The sequence below is a fragment of the Chanodichthys erythropterus genome, chromosome 2 (assembly GCF_024489055.1).
Source record: "Chanodichthys erythropterus isolate Z2021 chromosome 2, ASM2448905v1, whole genome shotgun sequence".
In the NCBI taxonomy this organism is placed as follows: domain Eukaryota; kingdom Metazoa; phylum Chordata; class Actinopteri; order Cypriniformes; family Xenocyprididae; genus Chanodichthys; species Chanodichthys erythropterus.
The window spans coordinates 14,019,756-14,044,643 of NC_090222.1; the positions used below are offsets into that span (position 1 = coordinate 14,019,756).

Genomic DNA, 24,888 nt, shown 5'->3' on the forward strand with positions numbered 1-24,888 from the left:
CGCTTCCTGTAGTTGAAACATCGTGTGAACATTGGATTAGATTTGATGTGCTTGGTTTGGTTACGGCAAAATTCATACTAAACGTTGAATGTGTTTAAGCAAACAAAAATAGTTAAATTAAAATGTAGGGCCTATAATAGTGCATCAGTGTGGTTTATTATATCAGCTACATACAGTTTAAAAGAGTTTGATTACAAAGTTATTATAATGAATACATTTCGTTATTGTGGCCTATTTAACCAATTCCCATAGTTTCCTTTGAAAGATTATATTAAAACCGCTCTGAATATCAGCATGAAAAGATTCACCAAGTCAGTTTTCTAAATGCATATTTTTTTTAGCCTATAACAATGTAATTATTTTTTTTGGTTTAATTTTTTGGAATGTATGCTAATTACAGCTGTAATTAATTTTTGTAATTACATAGTCACACTGTTGACGCTTTCCTTACCGTAACCCACCCTTAAAGTCCCCCTGAAATCAAAATGTAAGTTTTTTAGCTTTTAGTATGAATATGTTAACCTTAAGGTTATGAATAAGCTGGTGTGTTCCAAAACAATAACATTTAGGAGATATAAGCATACAAAACTTACAGTCTCTCACTTCCACTAAAATGGATCACAGATTTTCATGACATCACATCGCACTTCAGTTTCTCATCAAATCTTCTGTCCAATCAAATGCTCTCTAGAATCTGAAGTCCCGCCCCTCCTACACTATACACGGACACTGAAGCTGCGGCTGAAATCGGTCATTTGTTCACACATTTACTAGTTTCTACATGGTGAATGGCACATAGTGCACTATATGGAGAATAGGGAACGATTCAGCAGTGTAAAAATGCTTTCCATTGACGTGAAAGAAGTACGTTTTGGCATTAGTGTCACATGAACTGCCGTAACGCGAGCAGCACAGTCAGCTCTGTAGACACGAGAGCACAGAGCGGATCATATGCGTGAGTCAACACAGACCACAAAAGGTATAAGACCCATTTGAGTAAAAGTGATATAAAGGACATTATGAGGAGAAACTGTTAGCAATTAGAAGGAAACTGAGAGTCTAATGGCTCTGGCTGAGCTGTAACAAAAACAAAACACTATTGGCTATTTAAAAAAAGGGGCGGGGCTGTTCGATTTTTAAATTACGAAAATTACGTCAATACATTGAATAATGCTGCGCGTTCCAACACTCTTCAGTGGGCCTTTAAATCTAACCAGACTACCAAACTTGTCCCTAACCTTACCCGTATCCCACCTCAATAGCAGCACAAGCACCTAGGCCTACATTATCTTTTCTTCATAATCCGTTTCACTGCAAGAAATGATCTGTCGCTACTTCTGTTTCATTACAACTTTAATGTTTCTAAAAGAAGAAGTAGAAAAACTGGGGTAAGAAATAATGCATGTTTATTAAGCAGCATAATTGACCATTTAAAAGATTCATTTGTGCTTTATTCAAATAGGAGCCAAGGAAAATGATTTGTTCAAATCTCGGTTGTTTAAAACATCAACCAGCTTTAATGCATCCCTTATATGTACAAAGCTGCATATATGCATATTATTTTGAATTGCATATCTCGATGTTTTGGTTCAATTCAATGCCGAGCAGCTGTATAGCCTAGCTCAGGAAGTCACTCTTCTGTTGCTTGAAATGACACAAGAAGACAGTCCAGCCAAGAGCGACTCCTCCAACAAAAACAGTACGAGCCACTGGCGGGATCAGGGAGAAGTTCACAGCCTGAGACATATAATATAATTAGGGAAAAGAAATGAAGAAACATCTCAGAAGCAGATGCACAAATGTATGAACAAATGGATATAATACCTGCATTGTTGACCAGTACACCAATCCAGTCTACCAAGAGAAACAAAGTGTATAAATCAATGAGTCAGAATTGATCCAGAACCTTTAATATTTACACATATGTTCAATAGCTCTTGTGCTCTTCAATGTTTACCTTATATGAGGTCCAGAATTTATTTCTCCAGTCTTCAAGGGGATCTTCTGCACCCTCCAATGTGCTCAGCCCTTTAGAAGTGTAATAAACACTTTACTCAAACAGTTTATCATTATTCATACAATTGTGTATAGTTTTGTATTGATTTTGTTTGATTGTACATTATAAGTGGAAAACACACACACACACACACACACACACACACACACACACACACACACACATATGCTGCTGCTGCAGAGCAAGTACAGGAACTTGCTACTCCCAATACATACTGCTGTGCGTATGCAACACATACTGCTGCTGCACAAATAGAATATATGAAATTACCCATAGTAGTACACAGGTGGAGCTGGGGAAGGTGGAGGGTTTTAGAGGAACTCTGAAAGCATGCAAACTCCTCTATGCTGAACAGCCATTAAAATGTTGAGAGCAGCAAGTTCATTGGCTGCAAATGTGACATGAACCAATTAGCTTGTGCCAAGTAGTTAAAGGGTTAGTTCACACAAAAATGAAAATAATGTCATTTATTACTCACCCTCATGCCTTTCAACGCTTTGTTCATCTTCGGAACACAAATTCAGATATTTTAGTTGAAATCCGATGGCTCAGTGAGGCCTGCATAGGGAGCAATGGAATTTCCTCTCTCAAGATCCATTAATGTACTAAAAACATATTTAAGTTCATGTGAGTACAGTGGTTCAATATTTATATTATAAAGCGACAAGAATATTTTTGGTGCGGCAAAAAACAAAACAAAATAATGACTTTCATAGTGAAGGCCGATTTCAAAACACTTCTTCAGGAAGCTTTGGAGCGTTATGAATCAGTGTGTCGAATCATAATTCAGATCATGTGTCAAACAGCCAAACTGGTGAAATCATGTGACTTTGGCGCTACGAACCGCTGATTCGACACGCTGATTCATAACACTCCGAAGCTTCATGAAGCAGTGTTTTGAAATCGGCCATCACTAAATAAGTCGTTATTTTGGGTTTTCTTTGCCGCACCAAAAATATTCTCATCGCTTTATAATATTAATATTGAACCACTGTACTCACATGAACTGATTTAAATATGTTTTTAGTACATTAATGGATCTTGAGAGAGGAAATGTCATTGCTGGCTATGCAGGCCTCATTGAGCCATCGGATTTCAACTAAAATATCTTAATTTGTGGTCCGAAGATGAACGAAGGTCTTACGGGTGTGGAACGACATGAGGGTGAGTAATTAATTACATTATTTAAATTTTTGGGTGAACTAACCCTTTAATGCTGAGAATGTCAACAGTTTGCATTAAAGACCACAGGACCTATCAGCATGTGCCATATATATATATATATATATATATATATATGTGTGTGTGTGTGTGTGTGTGATAAAGAATCCTAATTCTCACCAATATAGAAAGCACTTATTGTCATAGGAGCTGCAAATATCTGGTCCAGAAACACTTTAAGTGACACTCTTTTGGCCCCTCCCCCCGGAAACATCCTCTCCAGTCCTCGTAGCCAATGGTAATTGAAGTTGGCATGGAAACAGAACCCAACCAGTGCCACCCGAGCAGTCTGGGCCCAGTCGATGCTGTGAAGCTGTGGAACATGTACTGGAGCTTTTTTATTGCCTTGTGAGTCACTTATTTTGGAATTATACAAAGTCAGATCATCTGTCTTTGCTTCTCCATCCACATTGGACGGATCTTGTCGCAGTCTATCCAGTTTCTTTTCTGTCAACTTGTCCTGAGCTTTTCCCATCATGCTTTGCTGAATGAGGTCTGCTGTGGCGAACAGTGTTGTGTATCCCACCACGTTGGAGATGCATGGATGGGATTTGAACAAAGCCCATGCTCTTTTCATGATGACCGCTGGACAGGGATAATAAAAGCAAATATTTCATGAAACTGAATAGGCTCGATCTACAATAAATGTCATTTGATCCCTTCAAAGTCACCATGAAATCAAAATTGACAATTCTTATTTCTATATGGAATATTGATGATGTGTTTACTGGTGTGAGGGCGGGGCAACCTGTCACTCACATGACATCACAGCAAACCACAAGAGACACTGCAGAGCCAATGGGTGAAGCATGACATCCAACTCCACCTCACTTGACTTAATGGGTGGAGCTAGACGGCCCTGCTACACTCTAACCCTACCCATAAACATAACCCATTACATCCAGAGAAGTGAAGCTGGACACGATTTAGCTCTGCAGTGAGCACCACTTGAACCACAACAATCCAATCAGTTCCTGATGGACAAAATAAATTCCTGGCTTATACATTTTTTCTTGTTCAAGATGCCATTCCACTCAGATATATGTCACAATAGGATAGAAAAGACTATAGCAATTTCTGCTTCAGGCAGACTTTAAGTGTTTTAACATGTACAAAATCACACTGGCTTAACTCACCATGTAGCTGCCCTGTTCAAGGATGAATGACAAATCTCAAGGTTCACTCTATTGGATCCCTCTCATTGATTCTTGTAAACAAAGCTGGCTGATTGGTCAAACATAGACCAATCAGAACTGTTTGTTCCGAGGTACAAAGTTCAAAGTATACAAGAACGAGTGTTTATGATAAGGTTTATCAGTCAGTGCAAGAATGTGAGAAAAGAACACATGGTGAGAACCAGAGAACATTTGAGGGAAAGGGAAAGACTTTGGTTAATAATCGGTATAAAACATCATTCTGCTTTCCTGCTAATAGTAAAAGACATTATAATCATACAGAATGAAATGCAGAAATCAGAAACACAACATGAAGTATGAAGCTCACCAATGTTAAACTTGAGAGAAGAACATCTGAAAGCACAGGTTCTTCAAAAGCAAGAGAGAACACACGCTGCAGTGACAAGCACATGTGTGAAGCTGCACTAAATATAGTGAAGACCCTCCTGTCCACACCCACTGCTTATGTTACCATATCTGAATGTTAATGGACTAATAATAATTAATATAACCAATGAAATACACAAAAATTCAAACAAGATGTTATTAGCAATTTAACATCTGGCTCAGTGTTGTTAAAACTAAAAATATCACTGATAGCATTTGTTATTTGAAATAAGAAATAAATATTAGATGAAAAACTTAAAAATAAAAATGAGAAATAAAATAAGTTAAAGTTGAAGTACTAAAATTACTACAACTAAAACAAAAATGAATGAAAGCTTAATAGATATTTAAAATAAATGTAGAAATTCTTCCGAAACCCTTTTCACAGTCTCTAAATTTGTCTATTAAAGGTGATAGAGAGGATTTTTACTGATTTGACTGTTACTGAATTTTTTAAATGAGCGCATGCGTAAGAACAACCCCCCTCCTTCGAAGGAACGCCTCCCAAAACTCGTAAACACTCATATTGGAACACGAGTGTTTACCACCGGCATTCGCTGTGTCGTGTTAGTGGATTCATTGTGTCGGACTCACCGCAGGTAACTCATAATCTGCAGTTGTTACTCCTGTCTCCTGACAAAAACATTGCATGCGGCGCCTGTGGAGTGTGGAAAGTTACTGGAGCGCGCAGCCGCGCACGTCTCTCACAAGATGATCGCGTAAACGATTGGCTGATGTTTTTAAGGCCCTACCTCGTGCACAGATGATGTATATTAATATTATTACTTTCAGTGCACCTAATAAATAGTCTTTTATCAGTTAGTAAAGACAGTTTCAAGTAATATTGCAAAAATGTATAAAACAAAACATCCTCTTTAGCACATATGAGAATTCTCTCTTTCTCTCTCTCTCTCTCTCTTCATTTTTAGGTGAACTAATGAAAAGAACAAAATACTAAAACATTATGCATATAAAATAACATTAATCTGGATATTACTTCAACTTTAGACACTTTCAGGTGTTGATCAAGAAGGTCTTTTTTTTGTGGGGGAAACAGGAAAATCAAGGTAAAAAAATATATATATATAAAATAAAACCAACTATTGGTAACTATTGTAAAATGTCTTTTATGTTCCACAGAAGAAAGAAAGTAACAGAGGTTTGAAATGGAGAGGATATTCCTTTTCTTGAAAATTCTTGCATTATTACAGTGGACCAAAACTTCTTGATTTTGCACACGCAAGATTTTTGATAATTTTGGTACTTTTTTTTCCCCAACCTTGTTACCTGGTCAAAAATGACTGGCCTATACAAAAAATTGCCAAATCCCTTGTTATGCTGTTATTGCAAAATAATGTATTCAACTTGTTTTCTTGTAATTAGGACAGGAATTGTATTTCTTTTTGGAAATGATTGAGCATAGACGTCACTGATCCAAGTTTATTCACTTCTTCTTTTTTAAGTTAATAGGCTTGAGTGAACGTATTTCAATCAAAAACTGTAATGCACACAAGCTCAGACAAAGACTATAGAATAACACAAGACATGTCACTCGTATTGTTTTGAATGGGGGAAAGTGTAACGCGCAATATGGCGGAATAAGTCCCGCCTTCTAAATGAGAGCCAATCGCCGACTGGTAAAGTCATTGCGTCACTGCAGCGGCCGTTAGAATCACCGGTTTCTATAGAAACAGTCAGACGCGCGCCTCTGAAGAGACGCGCATTAGCTTGATCCAGCCTGAAAAATACAGTTTTTTTGTCATGATTCGAGCGTTTAGAAACTAAATTTATGAGTCGGTTGTTGTTAGATTTTATTGGTGATTTCAAATATGACATTTAATCATAAGATTGGCGAACAGTTTTGGAAAATTTGATGTTTCCCCATTCAAAGAGATTGCTTGATGCCCAGGATGCCCGAGAGGCATTTCAAAGATGGCCGCCGAGTGAAATGACTTGTCTTAAAGGGACTCTGGCTCAGATCAATGAGGCCTATGATCAATCAGTTCCAAAAGGAAATACAGAACCTGTTATAATTGAAAGAAAAAAATTTGAATCCAATGTTTGGTGATAGTCTCATATAGTGAGAGATTTAGGCCTACAAGCAATTTGAAAGGGCAGTCAATTTTGAACAGGAACACCAAATGAAACATTTTTTAACACAGAACAGCACATGAAAAGATTCTAGTCCTTTGGACCTTTAGCAATTAAATGTAGAAATTCTTCCAAAATACTTTTCACACTGTCACTAGTTAAATTAGTCTACTAACAATGTCCAACAGAGCACATGCATATGAGAATTATGTCTCTCTTTTTCTTTTCTTTTTTGATAAACTATCCCCTTAAGAATCTAATTTCAAATATAATGCTCTAAGATTGTAGAATATCTTATTTCCTTTTAAGTCATATTAAGCATTCCTAGTTAAAGTTAACATGTTCCTGCTTTGGATCTTGTCATATTTCCTGTCCTCTGGACCACGTTCCATTATGTTGAACGTCCCCATAGATATGTAAAAACAACATTTTGTCTGAAGCCTGAAATGTGAAGGCAATTTGTCTGTGGCAACCAGTAGAGCTCTCAGACAGGAGAATGTGTTAATGAGGATCTGAGATTAAAGAGATCAATTAAAGGCCCGTTAAGCGCTTAACTGGTGCGCTGTGTTTGCTAACACTTAACAAGCGATGTTTTTGACAATGCACAAGGAGACCACACGGCATGAACCAGTTGACTTCTAGGTAATTGCTTTTCTTTTCATTCTGCTGCACTTCTCTGTCCTCCTTTAATGGTGCGGTCTTGCCTCCCTTTATCTAAGCAGACAAAGAATCGTTCATTCTGTGGCATCATCACTGAACCAACGCCACCCTCCCCTCGCTCATTCATTCACTCTCTCTCTGTCTCTCGGTCAGTCAGGGTGCAAGACTGGATCACCTGTGCAAAGCCTTCTGATTCCCTGGTTCGCATTTTAAAGTGGATTCTTAGTGAGTAACAGAAGGTAAGAGGTGCTTTCATATTGAAAGGTTTTATTTGGTTACTGTTTTCAAGCTTTTAGAGATCTACATCTTATTTTGGTGTAACACTGAATGTTGTAGTTCTGCTTCTTTATTTTTTTGTGGTACATGACTGGCAACATTCATTGGCAATTTAGCAAACAGCTACTGACTGAACATGATTTCACCAAGTAGAACATGATCCTGGAACAACATTCCAATCATCTAATCAAATTTGAGGGATAGTTTAAAAGTTAATGGCAATTTTAAGCTTATCACAAGGGTTAGGTGCTTCTACACCGTTCTTATTTCTTATCATTTCCCTCTGATTTTAGGGATGTTTTGGGTAGGGGTAGGATTAGGGGTAGGGAAAGCACTATTTTTATTTATTTTTTTACAGGAATGTTGTTCCAGAATCATCAAAAGATGTTGATCCAGGAACATGTCTTACTTAGCAAAATCACAGTGACCCTCATATTTTATCTTCATTTTATCCCCAAAGCTATGCGTCCATCCAGTATTTTGACCTTTGAGCCAGGGCTGGAGCATGGAGTGCCATGGGGTCGGGATCTTTTTACTTTCGTGACCTCAGCAGCTGGTCACATGATGAGGACTTTGCAAAAACCACGTAAAAACAAGCCATCGAAACGACAAGTCAATCATCGCAGGTTTCTGCACAACATGATACAGAGGTACATATTACAGTGTATATATATATATATTTAGTACACAGTACATATATGTTTATATAAGGCACCATTTATTTGATCAAAAATAAAGTAAAACAGAAATATTTTGATGTCTTAACTGTTTTCTATTTTAATATATTTTAAAATTTCATTTATTCCTGTGATGGATAGCAAACCTGAATTTTAGCAGTCATCATTGCCTTCTTCAGTGTCACATGATCCTTCAGAAATCATTCTAAACCAGATTTCTAGAAACATTTCTTATAATTATCATTATTGAAAACAACTGCTTAATATGTTTGTGGAAACCAGGATACAATTTCCAGGATTTTTGATGAATAGAAAATACAAAGGAACCGCATTTATTTTGAATCGAATTTATCAAATTTATTGGTAACATTAAAAAAAGTCTTCACTGTCACTTGTGATCAATTTAATCCTTGCTGAATAAAAGTATTAATTTCTTTCAACCACAAAAAAAAAAAAAAAAATCTTAATGACCCCAAACATAATTTTATATAATAAATATATTTTATATCATAATTTTATATAATAAATATATTTTATATCATAATTTTATATATATATATATATATATATATATATATATATATATATATATATATATATATATATATATATATATATATATATAAAACTATATTAAATAATTATGATTAATATCTGTTTCTACACAGGAAATTTGCAGAAATAGAGGCAGCGAACCATCAGCTGGCTTCTGCTTTATTTTCAACTGATAAACCCCCAAATCATCTAACACCCAGTCTGTCTCACATTGCAAAAGAAGTCACAGACCAGTCACCTAAACCCTCAAAACAAGGTAAAAGACCTTACTTTTTATTTTCAGAAGTGGTTTGTTCTGATCTGGAACAAGTTTGATCACCCCTTGTTCTGTTTTCTACAGCTATTGAAACTTTTATAAATGCTGACAAAACTGAAGTGCTTCCAGAACAACAAGAGGATGTGTGTGACCTCTGGACATTGGACAGTCTTATGGAGACCAGTGTGGCTGATAAAAGTTTCTCACAGTGCAAGTCCTTCAACAGTACAGGCACAAATCTGAGAACTGAAAAAACCTACAAAGCTGCAAAGAAAAACAACCCCGGACACACAATGGAAGGCAACAGCTTCGAAACCGATTTAGAAAGCTTCGAGGAAAGCGTGTCCTCCTGGTTGGGAAGCATTGAAAGAACAAGAACGTATTCAAAACCATGTCTCACCAAATACTCTGACATGAAGTTGCTCCCCACGGGTGTTGATGTTTCAGACCTGTCACCCCCATCTCCGGTGATTTCACTATTGTCTTTGGATTCATCTGATTTGGAGGTTCAGATGCTCATAGATGCTGAGCACGGCGTCCAAACGCAAGATGGCACCATCGTTGAGAGTCTTCAAATGGATATGGTGGACGAACTTGATCTACTGGATTGTTATGATAATCATGGAGATCTGCAGATCCACAATAATGATCCTAAATGTAAAACGGCTGAGTGGATGGTTCACAATGAAGAGGATTTAGAGGAAACCAGCATGTTTCCAAGCTCTCTGGATTCTCCAGGAATCCTAGAGAACCTAACAGGTTTTGCTGATGGGACCAGCAATTTGTGCAATTTGAGCCAAAACGGTCAAGAATTTGATGCTAATATTCTCTCCAATCAAGAGTCACATAGACATAGTTTCCATCACAATCAAATAAACTATTCCATGAACCACAATAACATCCTAGAGGACCATTTTGGTAGGGCTGAACCTTGCATGAGGACAAATGAAAAGGAGGATGGTTCCTCAGATACAGAATTGTCTGCCATGAATGGTATTGTTTCAAGCCACCACATGTTCTCAGCGCTTGATAATCAGCTGGACTCTCAATCCAAACGGATTCACTATGACATCTGGGAGCAACAGCCTCTAAAAAGCTCACACAAGAGCTATTCAAGTCCAGAAATGGATCAGTACCTTATGATGCAAGACACTAATATCAGAAACGCAGACAAAAATATTGAGAATCAGACTGGATCAGGTCTCCAATGCCCCATAATGTGTTGCCTTGAAGGCTTTTGTTATCATAAAGGAGAGTCGTGTTTTTACTCGAAATTCAGAGGCAATCAGAGTTGTCACAACTTTGAGGGCGTGGCTAGATCTTTCCCTGCTACATTACATAAGATCCACCCCAATCCAATTCCAACTCCACCTCTAGATGATGATTGGTTATTCAGTAATATTGTTGCAGAGGAAGAGGTAAATTGCATTAGTAATACATTTGGAAAGTACTGATCAGTCACTGGACAGTAATGTAGTTATGAAATGTTTACTTGAATTTTATTGTATCTGGGGTTGTTTTAATATTAAGGTGCGATTACATGTTATCGTTGCTCTGTGAAATTTCAGTTCTGCGTTAATGGGAGTTTCGCTTGAGGGCGAGAGATTGCGCTCTTGTTCAAGTTGATCACTCGACTTCACCATGATGAATAACAGAAAGCTAATTGGTTAGAATGTGATGTCTGTCTGAAATGTGCTGCATATATACACTATTAATAATGGACAATGTATCTTTTTTGCCCGCACCTTTACACTTTCATGATTTTATGATCATTTCTGTGAAATGTTTTCGTCAGTGTTGTGAAATTAATTTCTCAATTAGTGAAATATATTCTGTAATTAAGACTGTATGAGTGTTGTAACATTTTATATAGAGGACTAGGAGTGCCACTTTTCAAATTCGAATGAATGGATGAATGTATTTAAAAAAAGTTATTAATGTATTATTTTATTGTTACATTTACATTATGAACATGAATTAAACTGTTTTAACTTTGTCTAAATGTCTATTGATTTATTAATTTATTGTATTAATTAATGCCTTTACATGTAAAATAAAGTTTTATTTCTCAATTTATTTCTAATTTATTTCGATTTAAAGTGATTTATTCGTTTATTTTATTGTAAAAAAAAAAAAAAAAAACACTTTTAAACTTACGTTGGTTTAAGCATACTGCAAAACCATTTTTAAAACTCAAAACTTCTTCATTAGTCCAAAAGCAGCTTTTATTGAAACCAAGCTCAGAAAAACGACTAGTTTCGGATTTAGTCACATTATTATGTCATAGTGTGACAAAAGACCGCCTCTGCAGAAGAAGATCATCGGCTTCTACATCACTGCCTCTTTAGCCCCGCCCACCAATTTGCGCATGTCATGCAGTAGTAAATAGAGACAGACAAACACCGGATTACTCCAATAGATATATATGAGACTGTCCTCCAAAAAAACCCCCGACCCAATAGGTCGTTTTTCAAGCACCTTATTACGACTTATATTTATGTTTTAAAGTCATGCTAGCTCTAGCTGGTGTAAAAATAATGACAGTGTCGTGTTACGTCTGTCGTCATGAAATGATGTATGACTGTCATTACCAATCAAAATGCGTGTTCGTTTAAATGCAATGTGTGGACTTTTTACACCATTTCTCCTATTTCCATTTAGCAAAACAATTTTTTTTATTAACGACTACACCCACCCCACCCTTAGTGATTTACAGTGCATATACACTTTATGAGCACATGCGTTCCCTGGGATCAAACCCACGATCGAATGATCACGACTGCATATTGATATTATAACGCTCTTCCAACTGAGCTACGCGAAACCCGAAATAAGACGCAGATAAAAGGGAACAATGCATTAAAATGAAAGTGTCCTGCTGTCGATAGGGGCGCAACTTAAGAAAACGCTTCTATGGGTCGTATTTCAGGGAAATACATTATGTTCGTATTGGTTGGAGGACATGTTGATATATAGATACCTCATTAGCGCCTGTTTATATGGGCCACTATACGTAAGCAGTCAAAGCCGGTCCGTGAACATTCGAGCAACTGTAGTTAGACGCATGTATGAATATCTATAGACTTCAGAAAATGATTTTGCTAAACTAATACAATACAACAAAACAAAGCATCAGCTAAGTAAATTTGTCAAATTCAGCTATGATTTATCCATTTATAGTATAGTTTTGGTTAATAATCTGGCAGTTTATTAAGTGGCACTTAGTCCTCCACATGTACTATGCTGATGGTGAATCGTTGATAGTGTGTTAGTGTGAAATAAACCACACTGATTTCAAAACCAATGGTATATTAAAATTCACCCCAGTCTCATATTATCATTATAGCAAAATAAAGCAAAAGATCAAATAAACGACATGGTTAAAAATTCCACAGATGCAAAAAAGCACACAGTCCTGTTCAGAAACACCTCAGATACACACATGTATCTCCTGTGAAGTTTTAATTCCTTTTCATACATATTCTCTGCTATTGTCCACTTATCTCACACTGGCTCAAAGCTGCATTATAAAGCACAAGTTGAGTATAACAAGGCTCATTTATTCAACTACAATATAGGACTTTGAGAAATACGATTGGTTTTTGAATTCAAACGCTATCCTATAATTGAATTTTTGAGTTTGCAGCTCTGCAAATCTGATAAATGTACAAATCGATCAAAATGATTTTCTACATTTGTCAGTGACAAAACACATTTTAGCAGCAATGTCGAGTTGCTTGAAAGGCAAACAGTCAGAAAAATTATAGGCAGATATATAATTTAGGAACGTGTTTTAACATGGACAAATAAGTAGAATAAAAACAATCAATACAAGGCTTGAGTATTTTGGCTTGTGTGTGCGATTCTATAGTTTTGTCTTTAACAGCATGGTTTCCTCCCTTTCATTAAACATTTTACAACTGCATACAATTCCAACTTGATTCTAGATATCGGCAATTAAAAATACACTAAAATTGAAAATTTAAACATTATTGGGGCAAATAAAACAAATAAAGTATCAAAATGTTACCTACATAACCTATTACAGACATTTTACATACAGTGTAATCTGATACGAAAACCCTGCTTTCCGATTTATGGGACAGATACTGTATGAAGTAGTAATAACTGTGGTAATAACAGTGTAATAAACACATCAGTGCATCAGGGAATCAAAGAACTTTGTAATTTCACAGGCTGAAAAGATCTTAAACATGTTCCAATACTTATTGGTGGCAAACAATTATTATTCACAGTTTAATACTGCTAAATTGAATCACTTGAAAAACTAGCGAGTGTAAGCCAGTGCATCAATTTGCTCATCACCATACAATATCCAAGAATGAAAATATTAGAGACATTCGTACAGTTTAGGGAAACTTTCATTTGACATGCCGAAGGATTCATCAATTAAATTAAAACATTTCAGAACCAATAAATAACTGTATTCTAAAATGTATCATCGCCTGTATGAAAAAAGCACCTTTGATTATTGTTCAGGGAGACCTAATATTGCAATTTATTTATCAAATTCCAGACCTCGTACTTAGTAGTGATTTTCAATGGAATCCATTTTGTATATTCTGCAGATACTACAGGCACTGCTGACATGCATACAGCTATAATAATGTCCCTTTTGTCATCCATATGCCCCAGATTGTGTTCAACATAAACACTTTGATCCATAAATATTTACCGCATTCAAAAATGATCAAACAAACAATCAAACAAAAATAAAAAGAGAGAAAAAAAAAAAGTTACATTGATATAACGAGATAATTAAGGAGCAACTAGCAGCCTTCAACTCCTGGGAAAAACAGGCAAGATATCAGATGTCTTCCAGGTTCATACCTTAACTCTCAGAAATCCTGATCACAGGCTTCTCACTCTTGCCCACTGTCAAAACAGTCTCAAACGCATGTGTTATGTGTTTCTGATGTGTTGTATTCTTTGAGGCCCATTGCAGCTTATATGGTGAAAATGTATTTTTATTCTGTCCAGTGTTACTGACTGATACCCTGCAAAGTGTAAACCCATCCTTACCCTCCAAAAATCTTTCATTTTGCCTTGTTTCTACTTAAATTGCAAACTATACAACAACCATGTCATGTCTATGTGCAGAAAAAAAATACAAAACAAAATAAATAGACCGCATACTGGAATTCTCTTAATTGATAAAAATTACAACGAGTAGTCAGTAGTCTGAAACTGGAGCAGATATGTTAAGACATAAATTAAGAAATCCTAACTACCTATCTATGTCACTACTGACAAAAGCATCCCTTTAGAGCGACCTAACTATCTACGCACAGTATCTAAGAGGGTACAATCTGTAGCACAGTTACCCTGAACTTAATAGGGAGTTGAACTGATTACTAAAGTTTGAATGAGATCAGAGCAGGTATATTTCAAATATCTAATAAATGTTACTGCTAAATATACATGGAGGTGAAATCTGTCAGCTTTGGCTGCTTTTTTGTTTGTTTTCTGCTAGAAGTCCAGTATTTTTTGACCTTTCATGTATTTATTTATTTATTTATTTATTTTTATCATTATTATTTTTTTTTTGAATCCCCGTTCTTTTCTTATGGTCAGGTTATGGCTAAGATGTAAAAGCTATCATGGACTGCTCACATTTGTAGCATATTCATTTACTAGAATAGCATTTTTATCTTTCTCACCTTTATGTCTGTTTGATACAATCATAGCTTTGTGCGCATAAAATGTCATCTATGGAAGCCCCTTGTTACCTCAGAGTAAAAAATAAAAAACTAACTGTGAGATAAAGTTTAAAATAAGAAGTTTTCACACTGTGAGATACAAAGTCGCAATAACGAGATACAAGACGGATTGCGCGATATAAAATCACATTGTGAGTTATAAAGTCACAATTAGTAGAAACAAACTCACAATTGCGAGATATAAAGTCACAATATTAAGAAAGAAAATTGCAAGATGTAAAGTCACACTGAGATATAAAGTCACAGTTACAAGATATAAAGTCACATTTTGACATGTAAGGTGTTAGTTGTAGTCACAATTGTGAGAAACAAACTTGCAACTGTGAGATGTAAAGTCACAATATTAGCTAGTTCTGGCTGGCATGAAACTCTAGATGGCATAGGCTGAGAGATCATTAACTAAATTGTTAATGATCACATCATTATCTACTTAGCACAGCAGATGCGGTTCAACATTCAAACAGATACAGGTAGTGTTGCTGTTAGCAGTCTGCAGCACACTTTCAGAGACCCTCCTCCTTCCCCAGCTCCACCTGTATAGGTCTGCTATGGGGTTAATTCATGTATGTTACATGTGCAGCAGCAGCAGCATGTCTTAGATGCTCACAGTAATGTCTGTGAATGTATTGGCAGTCTCTGTACTTGCTCTGCAGCAGCAGAAGCGAAGCAGATCTATTCCGCCAAGACCAAATACATTAATATTGCCATATCCATTGCCATACTAATCTCTATTAACATACCAATCTCTCCAAGAGTTGTCATGACAGAATATGGGAAAGAAAGATGCAATTGTGAGATATAAAGTCACAATATTACGTCGCAATTACGATAAAGTCACATTTTGAGATAAAAGGTCACATTGTGATTTATAGTCGCAATTGCAAGAAACAAACTTACAACTGCGAAATGTAAAGTCACAGTATTGAGCAAAAAAGTCACAATTATGAGAATCAAAGTCACATATAAAGTAGCAATTGTTTTTTTTTTTCTTTTACTCTGGGGTGGAAAAGGCTTCCATAATCATCATCTTTGCCAAATCATGTTTAACAAAAAGCAAAGTTGTCTATTTATCTGAAGTACAGCTATCACTTGTAAAATTTTAAAACACAGATATTCTAAAATACCAAAGAGATATCCTTTTACCGGTTCAGTTCTCAATTTCTTAAAACATGACATAATTTCAGGGGTGAGCGAGAGAAAGTTTATCAGGGGTTTGAGGGTTTGATGGCTTGTGCAACTACAGATGATGCATTTTAGCCTGATCGGGGATCATCTGTGCAATACCCAATGGCCTTTGATTGCCATTAACATGCAAATTTCTCCTAAACACATGGCTTTTGATTGATTGAGAAAGAGCTTGAGGTGGCCACAATAATTTTGCCACAACAAGCCTGATATACTGCACCGATATACAGTACTTGTATCTCCCAAGAAATGTTGGGAAATGTAGTTTATTTTTCTCCTCAACTTTAAAACTGCAGTCCTTACTGCTTGGTTTAAATAGTACTATAAGAGTACTGCATCCGATTTTCTCCATCTTGCATGCTAATTCATCAGTTCATTTAAAATCAATAAATCACATTTACTAGTTTCAAGTTTATGTGTGACTGCATGGATGGTCTGTTATGTGTACGATTGCAAAAGCTATGCGAGTTAAACCAGTAAAACTGTTCATCTTTCACACTCCCCCTTCTTATTCAGCGTCTGTAAGGCTGTAGGGGGGAGGGGGGCCCAGGGCGTTGTCTGAGGGTGTGGGGGTACCCGGCGGGCCACTGGACGGGGTGGGTGAAGCACCTGGATCCTCAGAATCAGAGTTCTCCTGAGAAAGGTCATCCACCAGAGCCCTGCGGCCAGCACGCATGGAGATAGGGAGCGGAGCTCGCCTGAGACAGACACAGAAACAGAGAATATAATGACATGCAATTCATACAAAAATGTTAAATAAATGTACAGTGTCCCCAAAACATATTTAGGCATATTTAGACACTTACTGTGTCACACGAACTACATTTTGCTTGCGCATGCTGTAGTCTTTGAAAAAAATGTGATTTTCTCAGCTTTTTGTGTAAAATTTATTTATTTTTATTTTTTTAAGTATTACCCAAATTCAAATGTTGATAAAAAAATAATGCATGACGCTAGAATAAAATTGTTTTTCGTTTAAAAGTAGAGGCTCTGTTCTTTCTTTTGATATAGAAAATATTCTGGCAGCCATGACATTTTTGTGAAAATTATCAAAAATGCTGGCAGTGGCTGGCAACTTGTGGCAAAAAAAAAAAAAAAAAAAAAAAAAACTAAACAAAACAAAAACACTGAAGGGGAAAGAGTTCATTTAAAAAAAAAAAAGTTATCAGATTTTTTTTTTTTAACTGTGTAATAACTTTTTTGTCAGATGTTCTGCTTTAATTGTTTTGTTCTATAAGCAAAGCAAAACACAAAACACAACAAAACAAAACAAAACAAAACAAAACAAAACAAAACAAAACAAAACAATAAAGCAAAGCAAAACACGAAACAAAACACAAAATAAAGCAAAAAAAAAAACACAAAACAAAAAGCCTTGTTTTGATATTTTGTTGCCTAATACAAAGGAATTGTGAAATATCCAAATACCTTTTGGGGTCACTGCTTATGAACCGGAAGAAAGAAAGAAAGAAAGAAAGAAAGAAAGAAAGAAAGAAAGAAAGAAAGAAAGAAAGAAAGAAAGAAAGAAAGAAAGAAAGAAAGAAAGAAAGAAAGAAAGAAAGAAAGAAAGAAAGAAAGAAAGAAAGAAAGAAAGGGGAAAAAAAGAGGAAACTGAAAGAGTGTCCATGATTGGTGGAAGAGAGAATCTGTGATTCATCACCATCTATAAACAGGAAGTGACCCACAATCCAATGTAGACTACACCACCTTGATATGCTTCAGAATAAATCAGCTATACAGGACTGTCTCTAATCTCAACAGGGCACACACCACCAGAATCAAGAGGAGACAGGAAATGCTCAGAGAGGAACACAGAACACACAGTCTGACGCTTTATACATGAAAACCTACTGTTCTGACTTCTGCCGTTCTGTGATGCTGAGATGGTGTAGGAGACAAACGCACAAATACGGATGGACACAATAAGACACATTAGATGAGACAATGAGTGAATGAAACATGCAAACACAGTACAACAAAAATGGATTGATGACATGCAAATATATTTATCAGGATTTGGACTTTCAAGGACTTTTCAAGCACTACTTTATTGGTTTTCGAGGACTACAATCAGAGATCTCACTTATCAAACAAGATCTTTATTATCTTTCAAATTCTAAAAAAGGTAAATAGATAAATAAAAATAAACCAATAAAAAATGGTAAAAATAAAGTGCAGCACATGCAATGACTGTGGTAACTTTAACCATTGAAAGGATACTATGACAAAGATATCACTTTCCTAATTCAAACTGATTTTTTTCCCATGAATATATGATTGACCTGAAGAATGAAAGCTGTATCATATGGATCTTCATATGAGCAATATCATGCTCATAGCCATGCAAAATAACTGTGTATGTATATCAGACAGGCTGCAGCATTAATTTGGCGTAAAAAGATTGTTTTATCAATAAAATAAAACAAAACATGGTTTTCCATGACTTAAATTTCAAAAATTCAAGCACTTCAAGCACCTTGTATGAACCCTGATTTATGTATGAAAAACTAAAAGACTTTCACTGTCCTAACCAGACACAATGTGACAAGTTTTCAGAAACAAGCAGTTTTTCTGTTCACACAGAACACTAAAATGTCTCATGTGACATATGAGAAGAAATCTACACTGTAAAAAGTGGATGTATGTATGTTTTCATCTTAAAGGCTTAGTTCAGCCAAAAATTAAAGTTTTGTCTTCAATTACTCACTCTTATGCATTTCAAACCACTTAGCAAGTTTACCGTTCAATGATGAATGTTTATATGTGAATAAAAGCTTAAATTAAATCTGTTCATCATATAAATTGGTGATGTCTCTTCTGAAGACTTGGATTAAACCGCTCAATTTATATGGATTAGTTTTACAATTTCTTTATGAACATTTTGAAGCATCATAGATGTGAGTGAATAGGGACAGAAATCACTCAGATTTCATTAAAAATATCTTAATTTGTGTTCTGAAAATGAAAGAAGGCTTATGGGTTTGGAACAATTAAGGGTGAGTAATTGATGACAGAATTTACATTTTTGGGTGAACTATGCCTTTAAGGAGTTATTTATACCCGATCTGAGCCTTTTATTTTTTTTATAACCTAATACAGTTAAATTGATTCAGTCATATTAATACAGGAGTGCCCAATCCTGTATTAAAATAATATTTTTCACTTGAATAAGACCCAATAATTTTGATGTTACCGCATTCAGAACATTTTTTTTAGAATGCCAAATAAATGTGGAGCAGAATGAACTAACACAACTGACTGGTGACATAAATGGCATGTCTTGACACTTGACATGGCCAGTGCTGGTTAGGACAAAAACTTGCTTGTTGCTTTTTTTTTCTTTTTTTTTCTCATTTTGATCTCTTTGAATTTCACACACAAAATGGCAAACCTCACAACAAGCCATCAAAACCATCATAATCTTTACCTGAGTTGGGAGCGGAGAGTGTTGAGTTCGCGGTTCATGCTCTGCATGCCGTCACTCATTTCCTCCAGCTCTCGCTGTAGTTTCCTGCGCTGAGCGTTGGAGCGAGAGTTCTCTTCCTCCACCTCCTCTAACTGCCTCTTCAGCTGACGGAGACGCCCCATAGATTTATCCAACTACAAACAGAAAGAAAGAGAGATTTCATAATTGTAGAATTGCAGTTGTACTGAACTACCCACAACCCTGAAGAAAATCCTGCAAATCCTGTCATGAGTTTGTGTAGGTTAAGTTAGGGTAAGTTTCAATTCCCATTGACTTCAATTGTATCAAAAAAAAAAAAAAAAAACGAAATTCAATGGGACCTGAAATTGTTTGGTTACCAACAGTCTTAAAAAATCTTATTTTGTGATCCACAGAAAAAAGTAAGTCATACAGGTTTGGAATGACATGAGGGTGAGTAAATAATGACAGAATTTTCATTTTTGGGTGATCTATCACTTTAAATCAGCCAATTAACTTGCAGACCAGATGAAATCCTTCACAGTTCACCAGGCTGGGACGCACTGCCCTGAATTACCTGCTCTCGATACTGATCTGCATGTCTCCTTTCATCCTCCACCTGCATCAAAACTTCCTTCAGTTTCTTCTCTGTTTTCCTCACCAGTTTATTGGCTATGGCTCGCTCTCTAGGAAGGGAGAAAAGGGAGAGAGGACACATGAAACAGTCACATTGATGGTTTGCTCTTCACAGTGAATGTAGAACGTTAAAAGAATAATTTAAAAAATCTTTTATTTTCTTGCTTTTTCAAAAAATGCAATGAAATTTAAAGGGTTAGTTCACCCAAAAATGAAAATTCTGTCATTAATGACTCACCCTCATTTCGTTCCAAACCTGTAAGACCTCCGTTCATCTTCGGGAACACAGTTTAAGATATTTTAGATTTAGCCCGAGAGCTTTCTGTCCCTCCATTGAAAATGTTTGTATGGTATACTGTCCATGTCCAGAAAGGTAACAATGCTGAATAAAGTCATAGTTTTTGTTATTTTTGGACCAAAATGTATTTTCGATGCTTCGAAACCTTCTAACTAGCCCACTGATGTCACATGGACTACTTTGATGAAGGTTTTATGTCCTTTCTGGACATGGACAGTCTACCGTACATACATTTTCAATGGAGGGACAGAAAGCTCTCGGGCTAAATCTAAAATATCTTAAACTGTGTTCCGAAGATGAACGGAGGTCTTCCGGGTTTGGAACGACATGAGGGTGAGTCATTAATGACAGAATTTTCATTTTTGGGTGAACTAACCCTTTAATGTTAAATATGGCTGTCAAGCTTGATTTTCAGAGAATAATTTCAGTTTGTTTGTCACACAAAATTATCAAATGGCTTCCGAACACTGGAATATCACACACAAGTCGTACAGACTACTTTTTTATGATGCTTTTATGATACTTTTTGTCCTTTTTAGAGCTTGGTAGTCCCTGGTCCCCATAAACTTTAATTGTATGTAAAAGAGCAGTTCTGACATTCTGCTAAACTTCTGTGTTTGTGTTTTTTCATAGAATAAGGGGTTTAAAAGTCAGCTGGATAACGACACTAATTTTGCTAATTGACACTGTTATTGAACTAAACTGAACCAACACTGAACTGACTTGAGATGAATAATGACACTATTGCCTTCTATAGAGCTTCTTATAGCTGAACTGAACTTGTTTCATTATTGATGAACTTTGCAACATTGACAGCTATTGAACTGAATTAAAACAACATAGAGCTGAATAATGACATTATTATTTTCTGTAGCGCTGTTTTTTCAGCTGAAATTGAATTTGTTTCATAATTAATGAATTTTAATTAAAGGATTAGTCCACTTTTAAATAATTTTATGGTTAAAACTTATATAATTTTCACATTTTTTCAGAAAATGAGCAATGGTTTCACTAGATAAGACCCTTATTTCTCATCTGGGATCAATTTAAACAATTTAAAGCTGCAGTGAAACTAATTTTGACCTTCAACTGTTTGGTGCCCATTGAAGTCTACTATATGGAAAAAAATCCTGGAATATTTTCATCAAAAACTTTAATTTCTTTTCGACTGAAGAAAGAAAGACATGGACATCTTGGATGACATGGGGGTGAGTAAATTATCAGGAAAAGTTTATTTAAAAGTGGACTAACCATTTTTACACTTTTCCTGTTTATTAATGTGAAACTGCTTTGAAACAATCTGTATTGTAAGAAGTGCGATATAAATAAATGTGACTCAACTTGAATAAGAAAATCATTCAGGTTTGGAAAGACATCCGTTCATTTGACCTCCAACTTTTTTCTTTAGCACCCCCCATTGTTTTCTTACTGTCTCTCCTGCTCCAGTTGTTCCTCCATCGATTCTATCTTGGCCTCCAGGGCGGCGACGCTGAGGCGATGTTTCCCCTTCACTGCTCCCTCCATCTCGCTGAGACGAGTCTTCAGCTCTTTATTCTGCCTCTCGAGAGCATCTCGCGCACTCTCGCTCTTCTGTGCAAGTGTCCTCTCTCCAGATAACTGGACTGTAAGAGTCTCAACCTAAAAAATACAGAGAGAGATGTAGAGTGCTCCGTCTCTATGTGTTTGTGTTGATAGTATAGTGTGTGTGTGCTTCTTTGTGCACCTGTAAGGTGCTCTTCCTCTGTCTCTCTGCTAGAAGTTCAGCATTACTTTGTTCCTCCTCTAACTCTTCCTCAAGCTGAGTGATTCTTGCCTCAAGACGCCGCTTCTCATCAAACAGTGCAGATCTGCAGGGTAAACAAAGGCCATCTTATTTTTTTAATACACAGGCCTATTCGTCAATGCACAAGTGAATTATATTAGCCAAGTTAATAGAAGAATTTTCATTTCTTGTTGACTTTAAATGTATAGTGAGTGTCGTTTTGTGTTGTTTCTAAAGCATACACACAAAGATGCATCCCATCATCCCTGAACATAAGGATATCTCTGGATCAATGGACCTCAACACAAAAACAAGCACAAACAGATACTGACTTTCCAGTTGCAGTGTTGACAATTTCATCCGCCATTTCGTCTCTCTCCTGTTGGGCCTGTCTCCGCTGCCTCTCAGAAACGGCCAGCTCCTGAGAGAGTATCAAAATAACAGCGAATGAGAGAGAAAAAAGAATGAAAGAGACATTTAAATAGCTTCTGGGTTACATAGGCAGGGTAACACACCTCTGTCAGCTGTAATAGTTCTGCCTCCAAAGTCTGCAGCCGTTTCTCGCTGTCCTTTGACTGGGCGACAATCTCGTCTCGAGCCAACTTGGTCTCGTCAAGCTCACGAATGAGCTCCTTCATCTGAGTCTGAAAAACACACAGGAACACACTAAATATCCACATTTTATATGGCCCCTTTGGTTTATTTGAATTAAGTCTGGCCTTCGTAATGAAATAATTAAGCCCTGATCTACAATAAACATTCAAAACATCACTCCTGATAATCAACTAGATTATATCACAACTCTCAGCAACATCTGTTTATAAATGTGTTGTGGATTATTCCAAAATGAATAGACTGACAAACCTGGAGACGTTTCATCTGTCTAAGTGCTTCCTCTCTGCCCCGATTGGCTGCTTCCACCTGAGCCTCCGCCTCCTGCAGCTCAGTCTCCAGTTGTTTCTTGACCGTCAAAGCCTGAGCTCTCTGAGTCTTCTCCTCTTCAAGCATTGTTTCAAGCTCACGCACCTGAACAAGAACAAAAGACGAAATGTAAGAAAACAAATATAGGAGAAAAAAGGTCAAGATCAATTATTTTCAATCCTGAACATCTTCAGGTATTATCTCATTCCTTCACTTACCTGTTTGTTGAGTGCTCTTCTCTTTTCTTCTCCTTTCTCCTCCTTAGTGCTGATCTCTCTCTCAAACTGAGCTCTGAGGGCCTGAAGGGTGACCTCCAGTCGGAGGCGAGCGTTCTCCGCCTCTGTCAGCTCATCCTCCAGCTCCTGGGTCTGTTCTTTCAGAGATTGTGCCTCTGTTTCCAAAGCCCTCCGAGAACGCTCCAGCTCATGAACCTGAGGAGGTGAGACAAAGAGAGGCAAATAATTCAAATTGCAAAAAAGTAAAAGAACGGAATATGTTTTTGTTATTACTATGCTATTACATGCTAATAAACACTGTATAAGCACATTTGGTAAAAAGCAAGCTGTACATTTTTGCCCACGTCATCTTGGGCGTTGACGAGCTGCTCCATCTCCACGCGGAGCTGCTTATTGGTTCTCTCCAGCTCATCTCTCTGCTCTGTTGCTTCCTGCAACGCTCTGGAGAGAGACAGGAAACGTGTCTCTTTCTCTCGACTCTCTGCTTCTGCACGGTCCCGTTCCTCCAGCAGCCGAGCACTCACTGCCTTCTCCTCTGCCAAACACTGAAGGTTAAAGGTCAAAGGGTGATGAATATTTGGAGCTGCACTGCTCTTTTTTAACCAAAAGCTTTTTACTTTTTTTAAATGACCACATATGAATTTATTCATCCATCTTTTACATCAATACATCTAGCTATCTATCCTTACATCCATCCATCCACCAGTCAAACTGTCCCTCTATCCATCCCGCCATCATTCCACCTGTCAGTCCACACATCCATCCCTCAGCCATCCATTAAACCACTAGTCCATCCATTCATCCATCATCCATCCATCCACCCATCCATCCATCCATCCATCCATCAATCCATCCATCCATCCATCCGTCAATTCATCCCTCCATTATTCCTCCATTGATCCACTAGTAAATCCATGCATCCATCCATCAGCCAGTCAATCCATCATCCCCCATCCACCAGTCCATCCATCCATGCATCCATCCATCCATCCATCAATTCAACCCTCCATTGATCCAGCACAGCAGTCAATCCATCCATCTATCCATCCACCAGTCCATCCATCCATTTCTCCATCCACCAGTCAATTCATCCCTCTATCCATCTCTCCATTGATCACCTAGTCAATTCATCTATCCATTCATCTATCAACCCACCCACCAGTCAATTCATCCCTCCATTATTCCTCCATTGATCCACTAGTAAATCCATGCATCCATCCATCAACCAGACAATCCATCATCCCCCATCCACCAGTCCATCCACCAGTCAATTCATCCCTCCATCCATCCACCAATCCATCCATCAATCCATCAGTCAATTCATCCCTCCACTGATCCAGCAGCCATCCATCTATCAATTAATCCACCAG

At 36.9% G+C, this 24,888-nt stretch overlaps 2 protein-coding genes across 10 annotated transcripts in view; both read right to left on the bottom strand.

The window, feature by feature from the left end:
- Nucleotides 1–1,405: 1,405 nt before the first annotated feature.
- On the bottom strand, nt 1,406–5,791 carry si:ch211-120k19.1 (uncharacterized protein LOC563199 homolog). Of its 3 annotated transcripts, XM_067392973.1 has the most exons (6): nt 4,742–4,777; nt 4,375–4,462; nt 3,359–3,823; nt 1,958–2,028; nt 1,825–1,854; nt 1,406–1,737 (listed from the first exon to the last, which is right to left on the bottom strand). In XM_067392973.1, exons 3-6 carry the CDS (start codon nt 3,813–3,815, stop codon nt 1,618–1,620), a joined length of 678 nt encoding a protein of 225 aa, XP_067249074.1. In that variant the 5' UTR covers nt 3,816–3,823; nt 4,375–4,462; nt 4,742–4,777; the 3' UTR covers nt 1,406–1,617. The 3 variants fall into 3 exon arrangements, with proteins under 3 accessions (XP_067249074.1, XP_067249082.1, XP_067249067.1); XM_067392981.1 differs by lacking the exon at nt 4,375–4,462 and having other exon boundaries at nt 4,742–5,791; XM_067392966.1 differs by lacking the exons at nt 4,375–4,462; nt 4,742–4,777 and adding an exon at nt 3,998–4,325.
- Nucleotides 5,792–12,505: 6,714 nt separating this feature from the next.
- The window catches only part of myh14 (myosin, heavy chain 14, non-muscle), a 55,889-nt gene continuing 43,506 nt past the window's right edge, over nt 12,506–24,888 (bottom strand). For 2 of the 7 annotated variants that reach the window (XM_067401942.1, XM_067401906.1), the window contains 12 exons: nt 23,851–24,063; nt 23,501–23,713; nt 23,226–23,387; nt 22,877–23,005; nt 22,694–22,782; nt 22,323–22,446; nt 22,029–22,237; nt 20,243–20,351; nt 19,669–19,841; nt 18,093–18,119; nt 17,670–17,684; nt 12,507–16,939 (listed from right to left, as the gene is read on the bottom strand). In XM_067401942.1, coding sequence (XP_067258043.1) covers nt 16,750–16,939; nt 17,670–17,684; nt 18,093–18,119; nt 19,669–19,841; nt 20,243–20,351; nt 22,029–22,237; nt 22,323–22,446; nt 22,694–22,782; nt 22,877–23,005; nt 23,226–23,387; nt 23,501–23,713; nt 23,851–24,063 — 1,653 coding nt within the window. In that variant the 3' untranslated portion in view covers nt 12,507–16,749. Of the gene's footprint in view, nt 16,940–17,669; nt 17,685–18,092; nt 18,120–19,668; nt 19,842–20,242; nt 20,352–22,028; nt 22,238–22,322; nt 22,447–22,693; nt 22,783–22,876; nt 23,006–23,225; nt 23,388–23,500; nt 23,714–23,850; nt 24,064–24,888 lie in introns of all 7 variants that reach the window. The other 5 variants (XM_067401953.1, XM_067401934.1, XM_067401962.1 and 2 more) reach the window with 4 other exon arrangements.

What these genes read in the sequence shown, in the direction of transcription:
- si:ch211-120k19.1 (XM_067392966.1), bottom strand. Translation starts at nt 4,049, where the DNA reads ATGCTTCACCCATTGGCTCTGCAGTGTCTCTTGTGGTTTGCTGTGATG. An exon ending in AATAAGTGCTTTCTATATTG is followed by an intron (nt 2,029 to 3,358) that starts GTGAGAATTAGG and finishes ACACTTCTAAAG; the next exon opens with GGCTGAGCACATTGGAGGGT. An exon ending in AATTCTGGACCTCATATAAG is followed by an intron (nt 1,855 to 1,957) that starts GTAAACATTGAA and finishes TTCTCTTGGTAG; the next exon opens with ACTGGATTGGTGTACTGGTC.